The sequence below is a fragment of the Panicum virgatum genome, chromosome 8N (assembly GCF_016808335.1).
Source record: "Panicum virgatum strain AP13 chromosome 8N, P.virgatum_v5, whole genome shotgun sequence".
NCBI classification, from domain to species: Eukaryota; Viridiplantae; Streptophyta; class Magnoliopsida; order Poales; family Poaceae; genus Panicum; species Panicum virgatum.
The window spans coordinates 13,109,045-13,123,049 of NC_053152.1; the positions used below are offsets into that span (position 1 = coordinate 13,109,045).

Genomic DNA, 14,005 nt, shown 5'->3' on the forward strand with positions numbered 1-14,005 from the left:
AATGGTTGACTGCTTTGGCGTCCTTTCTGTGCTTGTGTGGCTGCGTCTCGCCAGCAGTTCGGCGCACAAAGCATGGTCTGTTATTGCAATCCGTAACCAAACAGAGTCCAGGCCTCTTCTTTCTCCTCTATTTGGTCGGTTGTGTTGCGACTGGCTCCTGGCTTCCCCCTTCACGCCTTCCAGCAGGTTAGTGTCTGCTCTACTGCTCTTGGATGATCCGATCCATCTCCCTGTCGAATCCTTTGGGATGGTTAATCCTCCTTTAATTTGTGTTTCTACACTTCGTGTACAGATTTTTTTGAATCCCTTATAGCGTTTGTTTTTTGCTATTATCCATTGTAAATACTTTAGATCTAAATAATTTGTCCCACCGATAAACGCAAACAAGCAGCTTGTTTCCTGGCAATGTAGCTTCAAATCTTCCTTTTCTAGTATTAAATTTGCAGCAGTATACTACTGTTTTGCAGAAAGTCATAAAAGTTCTTCTAGGTGCCATGGGAAGTCGTTTATCCTAGGGAAAATTCCTTCCATGCCACTTCGTTAAAATCCAATCCCGTCGAAATCATCGAAAAAAGTCTATTCATGTCGGTGCCATCGGTGCTAAAATCAGCTGCCAGGAAGGAGGGAATGCACAACATGAAGGAGGGGGGATGGGTGGAGCGTTCCGTGGTCATGGAGTTCGTCGTGGAGCTGGAACCGGGAGCCCACGATGGCACAGAGCGGACCCCAGGGACCTTGTAGAGGATGAGGAACACCGGCCGGACGATGGAGAGCTTGGATACCGCCGCCGGCATTGACGGCGTAGCGACGTCGCCGCCGGGGAGTCCCCTGTACTCCTCGCCCATTGGAGTGGCGCTGGCTGCCGGTGCCGCCGTGCTCTCTGCTGGATTCTGCTGCATAGAGAATTGAAGAAGCTTCAGTAGTTGGCCTGCTTTGCTGACCGGAGAAGAGAGGAGGGAGCTGCTGCTGGATTTGTCTGCTCGGAATTGGAAGAAGGGGAGCCAAATGCTTGCTAGCACCGCACGAATTGGAGAGCTACACCACTCTCGTGCTTGGATTCAGGGACGGACGAGCAGTGCAAGGACCATGGAGCTGGTGGATTTGCTTGTTTCTTGCGTGGGAAGGAATCGATCTGCAGCTGTGCTTCCATCGGTGGAGGGAGGAGCACGGACAAGAACACAGCTTGAGCTGCTGCAGGTTGCTTCGGTGGGGAAGAAGCAGAGCAGAAGGTTGGCGGCGGCGGGGAGGAAATTTTCCCTTTATTCTGCAAGATGAAGCACCCAAACTATCTTTTTGAACTTGTTTCTAGACATTGTAAATAATAACATGTCCGTTATTTTACCCTCTCGGATGTTAAAAGCACCCAACATTCCAATCCTGCTTCAAAACCACGATAATAATTAGTGTCCAATGCGCAATATAATCTTGGAACTCTTTGATGTTTTAGCACTTTAATGCACAAAATTCTTAATTTTGTCACGTATTATGTACAGTGTAATACTTTTTCTGGTAACATGAAAAATACTTCAATCTATATTTCTTTATGCACTTTGATGGACGACCAATCATGGTTAAAGTTGCCTACTAGAGACTCTGCTAATAAGTCTAGATATACTCTTCTGTAAGAAGATTACAATGTACTCATTGACTGGAAAAGAAAAATTACAGTCTCGGTCTTCTACGGCAATATTTGTAACTTATAGAAATGAGCGACAAAGCAAGTGAAGTTGATGAACTGGAGCAACTATTTGCTGATGCGGACGCGATGCCCATCCAGATATCATACGCGCTGATAAAGTCCATTACAAAAATTTTTGCTCAAGTTCTTGGAAATGGTGCGTTCGGAGTGGTCTACCTGGTACGCTATGTTTAGTTCATGTAATTTCCCACGAAGAGCAAAAAGCTAAGTTCATCTCAGTGCTTACATGCATGCATGATATGTTAAAACAGGGAGGTCTTCGAAATGGGATGGTTGCTGTGAAGAAGCTTTCAATATCAATGGATTTTTCTGATACCCAATTTTTGGAGGAAGTTAAATGTCTAAAGAGGGTAAGGCACAAAAATATTGTAAGATTTCTGGGCTATTGTGCAGATACACACGGGGAAGTCATGGAAATAGAAGGAAAACTTAGGATTGTTGAGGTACAACAAAGGTTACTCTGCTTTGAGTATGTACCAAATGGAAGCCTTCACCAATGTCTTCAAGGTATAAATATCGCAACATTATTCCTCCAAACATATTCATAAAAATAAGTACACATCATGATGTCATCTACCAATTCACCTACCTATGTGAAATGTGGCTAAATTTAAAGAGCTTTTAATGCTTCGAAAGGTACCATGAGGTAGAAAAATTATAATCTTGATTTTGGTAGGTAAGAAAAATGGCATGTTATAACTGGTTGTACCTACTGGTATCTCTCGTTGCACAGCAAAATAGCTCAAACTTAAGAATTTCTATCATGCCACTGCTCCGAATCGGGATATATTTTCTCAGAATATGTGAACAAGCTCGCTCTAATCATATAAATAACGTCAATCTGAAATTTGGTTGTGATGAGTTGTTCATAGAATGCATATTGTGATTATTATCTGTTAAAAACGTCAGTACTACTACATTAGACGTAGAAACTAATTAACTAGATTATTTGCTTCTACTATTTGTCATCTAAATTTTATGAATATGGAAACTTTTTCAAAGTGAATATGTTTTTTTTTCCGAATATTCATGTCAAAGACACTGAGACATTAACCATTTGAGTGCTCTTATTTTTAACTTGTACAGAAAAGACTCATGGATATGATTGGAATACTTGTTACCGAATAATTAAGGGAATTTGTCAGGGTTTGCATTTTCTTCATGAAGAACGAATTAGCCATTTGGATCTCAAACCTGCAAATGTGCTGCTGGGTGCTCACATGGAACCAAAAATCACAGATTTTGGTTTATCCAGGTTACTTGATGGAAATCAGTCCACAATATTCACTATGAACCTGTTTGGAACCCCGTAAGCTCTACCTTCCTCTTGTGACCTCATCATGTTGCGTCCTTAATTTTGTGAATTATGCCATGAAGTTTATTAGCCTCAAACCATGTTTTATTTCTTGCAGGGGATATATTGCACCAGAGTTAATAGACAAACAAAAAATATCACTCAAGTCAGATATATTCAGTTTGGGGATTATCATTGAAAGACTATTGACAGGGATTTACGAGAATATTACTGAAACTGTAAGCGTAATTTTCTTAATCTTTCCAGTACCTTCTGATACTATCATTATATATTCAACAATCTATATTGCCTTTATGCAAGTTCATTACCCACATGAAAAATCATATAACTGAGGACGGAGGAGTGTAGAGAGTTATAAGTTTTAATTGCGCAAAATAAGTGCAACCTGAGGTCCGTGCTCCCTGTTGGCATGTAAATGTTGAATGACAATGTATCAAACAACATCAAAAGGACGTTGCACCTCAGCAGCGATGATTTATTTAGAATAAAAGCGATTTCACCCCCGCTATCTCGTCATATTAAGGACCTATTCTACAGTCCAATAGCATCCTCTCACCACTCTTTTCAACATGAACCATAGGCAGACTATATCTATCTGGGTCTATAGACCATCACACAAATAGTTTTCATATCAGAAGCCACCAAGAAAAAATATGAGAAAGACATGATTCGAGCAAGCATGCATGGCCCAGCCCCGTGAGATGATAACCCGCCTAAGATTGCCACCTCTGCTAAATAGTGATACACATGAACGCTTCAGTCTTGAAAGGCATGAAGCAGATGCCACAAATTTACTGTGCGAGCAACCGAGCATCCATACCTATCTCATTCTTTGTCATGCCCATATGGAGCTTATTACACGTCATGGACCTTGATGCAGGCGCCTTTCCAGTACCTTCTCTTCAACCTTCTTGGCTCTCCTCTTTTGCATCTTGGTCTAGCCATTTGACTGGATCACAAAATATATGAAGTGAGGGTTCTAGCCATTGACATTTTTTTCAAATCCATCTCGAAGTCCTCTACTGGCTTAATATAGCTCTTGTATATCTGCCACCACAATAATGGGTCAGAGTCTCAGAGACAGCTTAATCATAGTAACTCAAGGGTGCCTCTACAAAAAATGTAGTCTTGACAATGTACACTAAAACAACAAAAATATTCCATCCCTCGTTTAAAGAATGTAGTAGCATCTTATAATAACTTTGGCTCCATAAATTGTGTGTAAACTTACAAAATGGTCCTCGTGAGAAGGCGTTTTATGGATTTACGCATCCAAACATCACTCTTGGTTTGTGACAAATCATTAGTGACATTCCTTGCTTAACCCACAACCTGTTGGAGCCTCAAACCAGTTGTATTAGAAGGGTCTTCAGTCTTCATTAAAGATGTGTTCCCCCATTCGGTAGTGACAATGCTTTGAGGGCTTGAGGCATCACTACTGAAAGGAATCGGTGCTCGTTGCCTAAGAGGTGGAGGGGTGAATTAGGAAAATTTAAAACCTTAATGTACGACTTCCACTAATCGCACAAAACATAAACTATCATGCTACCTAGATACGCAACTAAGGTTCAACTAGTGTTAACCCACCCAAAAGAAGTTTAGCAACTTAGAGTGAATCCTAGCACGATACTACTCTAAAGAAGTAATGGCACAAGTTGCAAGTAAGAATTGCGGAAGTGTAAAGGAGTGAGTTAGGGAAATGCAAACTCAGCACATCGACTTTTTTTCCATGGTATTGGTGAACAAAAGCCACCATTAGCACACATTGGAGCTCCACCGAGGATGTGCTCCTGGTCACCAAGTCTCTTTCGATTAACTTGGTCGCCCCACTAAAGCTCTCGCCAAGTAGATGAGGGTGTTGCCACAAAGGCAATGCTCACCATCCCTTGCACCGATCACCTTGATGTCGTGTTCACTACGAAGAGGGGTCTCCTCATCCCCCCTGAACACAGTCGTTGTCGCCGCTCCACATCAAGCCAAAGGGTCGATAAGTTGCAAGCGATCCACCAAGACTCCAAGGGGCTGGCACACCAAGAGTACAATGATGGTTCACTCTAGAACCAAATGCAAGGCAGCAACACGTTACCCTCTCACTCTCTTTGGGCCTAACCTAGCACTAATACTCTCAAAGCATGTGCTAAATGCTATGGATGTGATCAATAAGCACACTCAGGTGGCTTGGTTATCTTCTTCAATGTGTATGTGCTTCCTCTTAAGTCCAGCAACTCCAATTGGACGAGTAGAGGGGCATAAATAGCCAAACAACTCAAAAGAGCCATTGCTCCAACAGCTCGTAAAAGTGTAGTAGTGCCGGATTATCCAGCACTCACATAGAGTAGACATCGGATCATTGGGTGCCCCAGGTTTGATTTCTTCACGGAAACATCCTCTCTACACATTCGTCTGGCCAAAACTCCAATGGTACTGGATCATCCGACATTTATATTTTTGGTTTGAGCAGATAAATATTTGAGTGCCCTTTAATATGCATTGGATTATCCCCTACTAGTATCGGATCATCCCGTACTAGTACCGGGTCATCCCGTCAATCATACATATCAACCTCTTGAGGCTTCATATTTTTGGGCATAACTCTCTACTCCGAACTCCGATTGCGGTGATCTTGTACTCTATGGAAAGCTAAGATACTCTACAAGATTATTCAAAAGTCCATCACAATAGATCACATTTTGAGTACCCAATAAATGCCAAAAGTCCGACATGGACAATCCAACCACCTCTTTCATGCCTTGTTTGTTTGGGTTATAACTTTTCACTAAGGGACACTTCGGTTTTGATGATCTTGGACTCCATGGAAAGCTTGTGAAATACCCTACAAGATTTTCCATAAATATAATCCATTTGATAAGTCAAAATATAAATATTAATAGGGCACTTCCAATTCATTCCAGTCATTGTCCCGGCTTCGGTTATTTTCTTTGTGTTGCATTTTCCTACAAGTATTCATTCTTGACACACATGTTCGTCACATTGACTATATTGTCACTCAATCACCAAAATCACAATAATAGCCTAATGGGACCAATTTCCTTACAAGTATCCACATTTGTGATAGTCAGCATTATACTTGGTTCTCGACAATTCAACCACTACTATAGTTTTGTTGCCATTGAACCAAATTAGATACTTCCATCACTATATATTGATTTTTGCATTGGCTGGAGTGAAGTCTTGCATAGTGTGTGTCATTAAGTGGGACTCTAGTGGAGGTAACCCTTGCCAATGATGGTGATTATAGTATCTTTAATGCAGCAAAAATCTTTAACTGGATCTATGATCCCTGGGGCAGTGAACAAAGATCAATCCATCTATACTAGCGGGATTGACAATGATGGACATTCCAGCGTCATCATCTAGGTCTACAATGGGCCGGGTTATGCCCCTCGTCATCGTCATCCTCTATCCATTCTTCATCTTACTACGTGGCTCTCTCTACACTGCTATAGCATCTCCACCAGATGTCAATAATTTTTCTCCCTTTCCTAGTAGCCATCACCAATTGCCGTAGTGCTGCCAAGGTCACCCGCATGAGAATCAACACCTAGGAAGCAGTGCCCTACTCCGATCCCTTTCTTGGCTCCAACCACCTAGAAAGCACCGTATTCCAGGTTCTCCTCCTCTGCGGTGCACTGTCCTTCTCACTCTTTGGAGGAGCTTGGAGATCATGCTGGCTATCATGTACTCACAATATTGGAGATCACGGTGGACATCATTCTTTTGTTTTTGGAAAAGCCACATGAAAGTAGTATGCTTTTTTTCAGTAATAATTGTACGCAATCTAAAGGTATTTATTGGATGTTGCCATGGAGGAACATGGTGTTGCTGATTCATATCCAGCTGCTAGTGCTAAGGAAGTTCGCTCTAAACTGCCAGATAGAATGATTGCAGCGCTCTTCATTCTAAAGGTAGCATCGATGCTATTGTTCCAGGCCATTTTGATCTGTGGGTTACCTCTAGTTGCATGCTGATGAAGACAAAGGTCATGCAACATAGTTCTACGTCAGGGAAGCACAATGTCATATCTTAGTGCCATGCCGTGGATTCTCTTTGTGATAGCTTGTCAGATGCTTCCACAATAGTAGTTGAGCATACTTTGCCCACTACAACTGGCCTCATGACTTGAGGGGTGATAGGTTGGGCTTTGCTCCATTCCATCCTCCACCAAGGTCTTGGATCATGCATGGTGATCAGGTGGTCTCGGGGCACGATTGGTTCCATCCCTCCCGGTGGCCTAGGCGGTCACTCTAGTAACCCAAGCGCTAGGCATGGTGATCATCGAACATATATAGTGACCTATGTTGAGCTTTACTTCTATGATTGCAGTATATAAATCAATTATAGTTAATATAGGTTTGAAATTTGCAGTGGCTTGAATCACTATGTGTAGAATGCAAAAAAATGAAGAGATGCCTGGAAATTTCAGAAAAGTGTGCCAACTCTGATCCTTCTAAAATACCTACTGTGGACGAGATAACTCTTACGCTTAATCAGACAGCAACTACGATTCAAAGGGTTCCTCCAGTTGTTACAGATCCAAGAAATGATCTAACGTCTTCATTGTACAAGGTACGATCATTCCAGCCAAACAATAATAATATTATCTTTTCATGTTGAATTCACATTCAATTTGTTAAGTATTTATTTTGTATGTTTACACCAATCCTAATGCACAAAATTATTTTTTTTGTGTCCAAAGCTAAATAGCATAGAAAACCATTGAATTGATGTTATGGTTAATTGATTGGCTACAGTAGGGTCAGTTATTATTTATTAGACCAGTTTCAGTGTACAATTTAATTGTTCTGTTACTAAAACTGGAGACTTGATAGCAAGTGCTGGGTGTTTTGAGGATGAAACTCCTCTCTCATTTGATGAAACTACTCTCTTCTTTATCCTGATAATGATCTCGCCAAGTTAGCAATTTTAAACATTTGCCTTTCTTGAAAGCATGTATATCTTCAGTTAAACTAACGAGCAAATCACTGGTGGTTTTATGAGAATCAGCAATCTTTAATTTCTATCCAAACGGGGTGTGTGTGGGTGTGGGTGTGGGTGTGGGGGGGGGGGTGGGGGGAGCGTCTAAGAATGATATGTCGCGACTCGACATGTTAGAAGGAGCTAAATCAATAGGTGCTGGAGCTGCTACAATGTCTTTAACGGGAGCTGCTACAATGTCTTTAACGGGAGCTGCTGTCAATATTCGAAACGTCCTCAGTTCCACGATTCATTCCATGGTGCGAAATCCTTCATTGGCTAAACAATCATTTGGTTATGCTATTTTGGGCTTTGGGGGAAAAATATGTAGTTTGATACATAAGCATCCATAAAAAGGGCAGATGGTATAAGTGAGCATGACCCATAGCGCATCAGAAATTTTGGAAATTTCTACCTGCAAATGTATTTTCATGACCCGCCCCTAGAAATCCTGGGGCATATCCTTCACTTCCACAAATGGTACATAGGAATGAGAAAAATGAAAAAGATTCTCAACGGTAGTCTTCTCGGTCATATAGATGGACAACGGGAAGCGACAGACAGATGTGTAAGTCATTTTGATATATATATACTAAGCAATTATGTCCGTGCATTGCTACGGACAAAGTTGGTATAAATATCGGATACGTATTGGTGCCCGTGCATTAATTTGTAGGGATTTACGCGGTCAAGTCGTGGACGGATAATGTTGGTCTGACTCGCATATGAGATAGATTAAGGCCCACCTATCAGTAATACGAGATGGACCAAACCAAACGGACCAAACCAAAAAATTGGGTGGAAACCTTACTCGCTTTAGAAACATATATAGGTATAGATATATTTATATATTATTGTATGAATCTTTTATTATTACAAATTTACTCATAATTATTCTGTTATATATAGAGCTACATTCTTCAGAATATATTCAGCCAAGGTCAGCACAGTTTGGCTACCCATTCTAACGGGTCACTCTCTTTTTAATAGAAATGGTATTATCGTTAAGGTAACTACTAAATAAATTGTGGAAACTTGAAGCCATATCATACATATGTACTAACCTACTCCCTCAGTCCGATGATCCTCCTACGTTCAATAGAGTCCAATTGTAGTTTTTTTTTGGGTAGATTAGTGCTATTTTCGAATAATATTGGATTTTTATTAATTACCTAAGTCATCCTATTTATGTGTCTTGTCTTCCCTTTTCTGCTGGCGTAAATCACGCTATGCAGGGTAATTAAGACTGGAAAATCTGCTTTGTCTGCTTGATTAACCAATGGTAATTAAATGGGTCCCACTTGTGATACAATTACTAGAATTGTAGTCTTTTGTAGCGATTTTTTTTCAAATGTTAGAACTGCATTTTCATGTTAGAGTAGCTACACGCAAGTGCAGAAAAAACTTGTCCTATATGTATAATATATATATTGATAATAATCTTTACTACATGTGTCACCTTTGCAGTGGCTTAAATCTCAATGTGTAGACTGCAGACAAAGGAAGCGTTGCCTGCAAATTGCAGAAAAGTGTGCCGACTCTGATCTTTCTGAAAGACCCACCGTTGAAAAGATATTTCATATGCTTAATGAGACACAAACCACAACTCAAAGGATTCCTTCAACTGTAAATGAGCCGAGAAATGACCCAAGGTCTTCATTATACCAGGTACACACATTCCAAGCAAATCAATATTATTACCTTTCCTGTAGTTAGACTAATCCCAATGCATAATATCTTGTCTTATATCCAAAGATGGAACAACCGGCAAATCATTGAGATGATGTATAGAAATAACACCTCAAACGCATATAGCACCATCATGTTCTCTTATTAAGCCAACCCCACATCTTGTTTGTACATTCGGGTTAACCTTTTTACATAAAACGAGCACAAAAATTGTAAGAGAGTCGCTATGCATATGTGGGCTCGCTCCATTGAGGAGCTGGGTGTAAGCAGATTTGGGGACCAGACGTTACAACTAGTCACTTGTTGGACAAGTTATGCTACTCGCGTTATTGGTTGCAAGCAATGTACAAAGATGCCAATCTGCGGACCAGTTAGTCAGCTGGAAGCGGTGGCATCCTGCCGGCCCGGGTTCGATCCCCTAGCAGGGCAAATTTGGTGGGCAGAGGCGGTGCAGTTTATCTGCGCATTGAAAAAAAAATCCCCTCGCCCGTCTCATTCCAAAGAACAGGTCTAAGGCCGGTCCAGCCTCATAAGGGCTGCGGTGCCGCTGTGTATGGGTGGGGCGGGGGTTCGAGAATTTTCTTGATCTGTGTGAGGAGGTCTTCTTCCTACACCATAATGCCGTGGGGGCGGTCTCGCCCCCCACAGGTCAAGTTTTTTACAAAGACAACTTGATACCAACAATTAGAGTTATAGCTAGGCGTTTGATTAGAGTTACTACTACAACCATCACCATCACCGCGGTTTAGGGGGGGGGGTAGAGGCGGTGGTGATGGGTCCAATCATCACTGACAGTTCATCAACCGGCGGTAAAACCTGATGTGATGATTGGTTTTTTACCGCTGGTTTGAGCCTTGAACCAGCAGTGATGAACATTTTAGAAACTCCATAAAAATTGTAATGATAGAAAAAAGTAACACCCAAGCAACCATGGCATGGTCAACCATCTCAACATCCAACGTCCATGATTTTACTTATTATGCAAAATATGTATCACCTATGATTCACGCGGCAAATTCTTACCACTACACTGCACAATCACATGTGACAATTGATGGATATTATTTATTTATACCAAAAATCTTATATTAAATTTTTAGATGCTAAGACAATCTCAAAGTAATTTTAAAAAAAAGTTATAGTTCTTAAACCATCCATCGAATTCAAATTCCGATTGCACAATTATATCTCTTTTGAGGAGATCTTTAAAACAAGACCCCACTTGAATATATTTCGACAATACTTTTCAAAACACATAAATTGCTTCATGTACAATGAAAAAATTGCCAAAATAAATTAGTTAAAAGGTAATGACTTTATTATGGCTGGCCGTATGTACGTGCTATTGTACAACAGCTTAAGTTGACCTCCACCACCGCGGGATAGTGGCACATGCAAGCAATTTTAAAACTAAAAAAAGTTGTTGTTCTTAAACCATCCATTGAATTCAAATTCCAATTGCACAATTATATCTCTTTCGAGGAGACCTTTAAAACAAGACCCCACTTGAATATATTTCGACAATACTTTTCAAAACACATAAATTGCTTTATGTACAATGAAAAAATGCCAAAATAAATTAGTTAAAATGCTCAATCGATCTGCTAAAGTTGCCTATTATTGATCACGCGATCAACATTCACCTACCTAATAAAGTTGTTTACCCTTATCCACTACTGACACTAAACATTCTATCCTCACAATATGAACACTAATATCCACTTAACTGAACTCGGACATGCATGTTATGCTTCTGGATGGCAACTCCATGTGGTAGAACCAATTGAGGTGTCCCATCACTAGCTACTAGAGAAATGGGATATTTTTATTTCCGGATCACTACTAGAGAAATGGGATATTTAGTTCCGGTTGGGAAGCACAGAGACTACGAATCCGGGCCGGCCTTTAGTAAACGTTGTAGCAAAAAAAATTATTTGCGAGCACCAGCTCTACGATACATGGGACTTGAATCAAGACCTCGCTCTTGCCTTGCATATAGTTTCCTTATCACTCCACTTACAAAACACATGTAACTCTAGATAGGATGATTTTATTTTAAACTAACCCATGAAGTACCATTTAGTCCTGGTTGATAACAGCAACCGGGATTAAAGGACCCTTTAGTCCCGGTTTATAACACCAACCTGGATTAAAGGGTCTACAGTAGTCCCGTTTGGTGTTACCAACCAGAAGTAATGTGTAAAGGACTTTTAGTCCGGGCTATTAACTCCAACCAGGACTAAAGGGTGATTTTTTTATCCCAGTTGATGTTATGAATCAGGACGAAAAGGGCATTAGCGTCCATAAAATTTAGACCCGCGACTAATGGGAGCAATAGTCCCGAGAGTCTAAACTCTTACAAGCCAAATGAGGGAGATGGATCAGATGTGGGTTTGTCTACTGATCCATACACTAAGATGGATCTCAAACAAAAGTTAGGTCCTTGAAAGGTGACAACAATAGTCTCCTCTATCGTAGATGGGCAATCGGGAGCAGTGGAACAACCATTCGGTCTTACCTATTTATACGTTAGGTGTATCTTATATAAAAAAGTTACACATGTGATCGGTTAATATGGCCTACTACATGGTCCAGAATGCATATATTTCGTCTACAAATTGTCTGGAAATTTTAGCCTTGGAGTCCAATGTTTTGCAGTATATAAGTTAATCATCCTTTATGTTTGAACTTTGCAGTGGCTTAAATCACTATGTGTAGACTGCAAAAGAAAGAAGGAAAGCCTAGAAATCGCAGAAAAGAGTGCCAACCCGGATCCTTCAAAAAGACCTTCTAGGGATGACATAATTGGTATGCTTAATGAGACAGAAACTACTATCCGAAAGGTGCTTGGAGTGGTTGATGAGCCAATAAATCACCCAAGGTCTTCATTGTACGAGGTATGAACATTCCACGAAAATACTTAATACTACCTTTTCAAGCTAAAGTTACATTGAATTTATTTGGCATTTTTGGTATGTTTAGACTATTCGCAATGCATAATATCAAGTAGTTGTATCCAAAGCTGCAACAGCATAGATAATCATTGAAATGATGTGTAAAAATAGCACCTCAAACTCATGGTACTATTTTTTTTTTGTTTCATCATTGTTAAAAGTGCTACATCATCATCTATCGTGCCTCGACTTGATGAATGAAACAACCCCCTTCCGTATAGTATCATTTGCTGTTTTAGAGGCTGATCATAACAATTAGTGCAAAACAATATGGGATTGGGGGATCTTTTAACGAAACTTTGCCCCGAAAGCTAATATGGGACAGTATACATATTTTGAAGAGTGTTTACACCCAGTTCTATATAGAGGAAACACCTCTCCTGTCAATCCCATAATAATTCTTGTGCCATATAAAAAGTTTACTTATGAAACCCCCACTAGCATTGCCCCGAGGAATCAAAATGTTTAAATGTAGTTGCATTGTTTATGAGAATGGATTAAAGACATGATTTTGTGATGAAACGTTGGCACCTAATTACCATACTGCACACCCATTAGGATTAGCCTCAGCTTTGTTAAGTATTTAGCAAAAAATATGATGTGCATCAAATGCACGGGAAAATGACAATTAACTAATTCAGTATTGTTGTATATTCAAAATGCTTGCAGAACTAAATGGTGAGATATTTCAGGTTTGTGACTGAGTTTAATTGAATCTCAAGGTAATATCATCCTGGTGTTGCAGTATATTTAACAGTAACATACAAATCTGATAGACTTGCATTGGCATCACACATTAAACAGTATTGAAATGAACAGCTTGAAGCTCAATAAAATGGTTACTCGTTGGGCAAAAACCACCCCGAGTTCTCGTTGGAGCTCCCACCAAAGATTGCTCCCAGTCACCAAGTCTCTTCTGATCAAGAGCATGGTCTCGCCACTAAGGCTCACAAAGTAGATGAGGATCTTGCCACAAAGGCAATGCTCAGCATTGCACTGGTCACCTTGATGGCATCTTCACTATGAAGCTTCTCATGAAGGAGGGGTCTCCTCATCCCCCGAACACTGTTGTCATCACTGCTCCATACCAGGAGGGTCGATGACTTGCCAGCAGCCACCAAGACTCCAACACTTCTTTTGCTTGCATCATTGCTGCAACGCCTTGCTCTGATGCTGCATCAGGTGTTGAAGATATTTCTTGAAATCTTCTAGAGCTTATATGCAAATCATAAGAGCAACTCAGAATTACACCGACGCTTATCTTCTAAGTTCTGGATTATCCAATGCTACTGAGTTTCTGACTTCCTATGCAGACCATTGATCCGATCAGTTGTATTCTTATGGCTTCGGATC

The 14,005-nt window shown here is 40.5% G+C and overlaps 1 protein-coding gene across 4 annotated transcripts in view; it reads left to right on the plus strand.

Moving 5' to 3' along the window:
- Window positions 1–14,005, plus strand: part of LOC120685358 (receptor-like kinase LIP1) — a 25,967-nt gene continuing 11,962 nt past the window's right edge. For 2 of the 4 annotated variants that reach the window (XM_039967213.1, XM_039967216.1), the window contains exons 1-8: window positions 1–186; window positions 1,669–1,858; window positions 1,951–2,206; window positions 2,786–3,008; window positions 3,112–3,232; window positions 7,401–7,601; window positions 9,477–9,677; window positions 12,395–12,595. In XM_039967213.1, coding sequence (XP_039823147.1) covers window positions 1,706–1,858; window positions 1,951–2,206; window positions 2,786–3,008; window positions 3,112–3,232; window positions 7,401–7,601; window positions 9,477–9,677; window positions 12,395–12,595 — 1,356 coding nt within the window. In that variant the 5' untranslated portion in view covers window positions 1–186; window positions 1,669–1,705. The remainder of the gene's footprint in view (window positions 187–1,668; window positions 1,859–1,950; window positions 2,207–2,785; window positions 3,009–3,111; window positions 3,233–7,400; window positions 7,602–9,476; window positions 9,678–12,394; window positions 12,596–14,005) is intronic. The other 2 variants (XM_039967214.1, XM_039967215.1) reach the window with 2 other exon arrangements.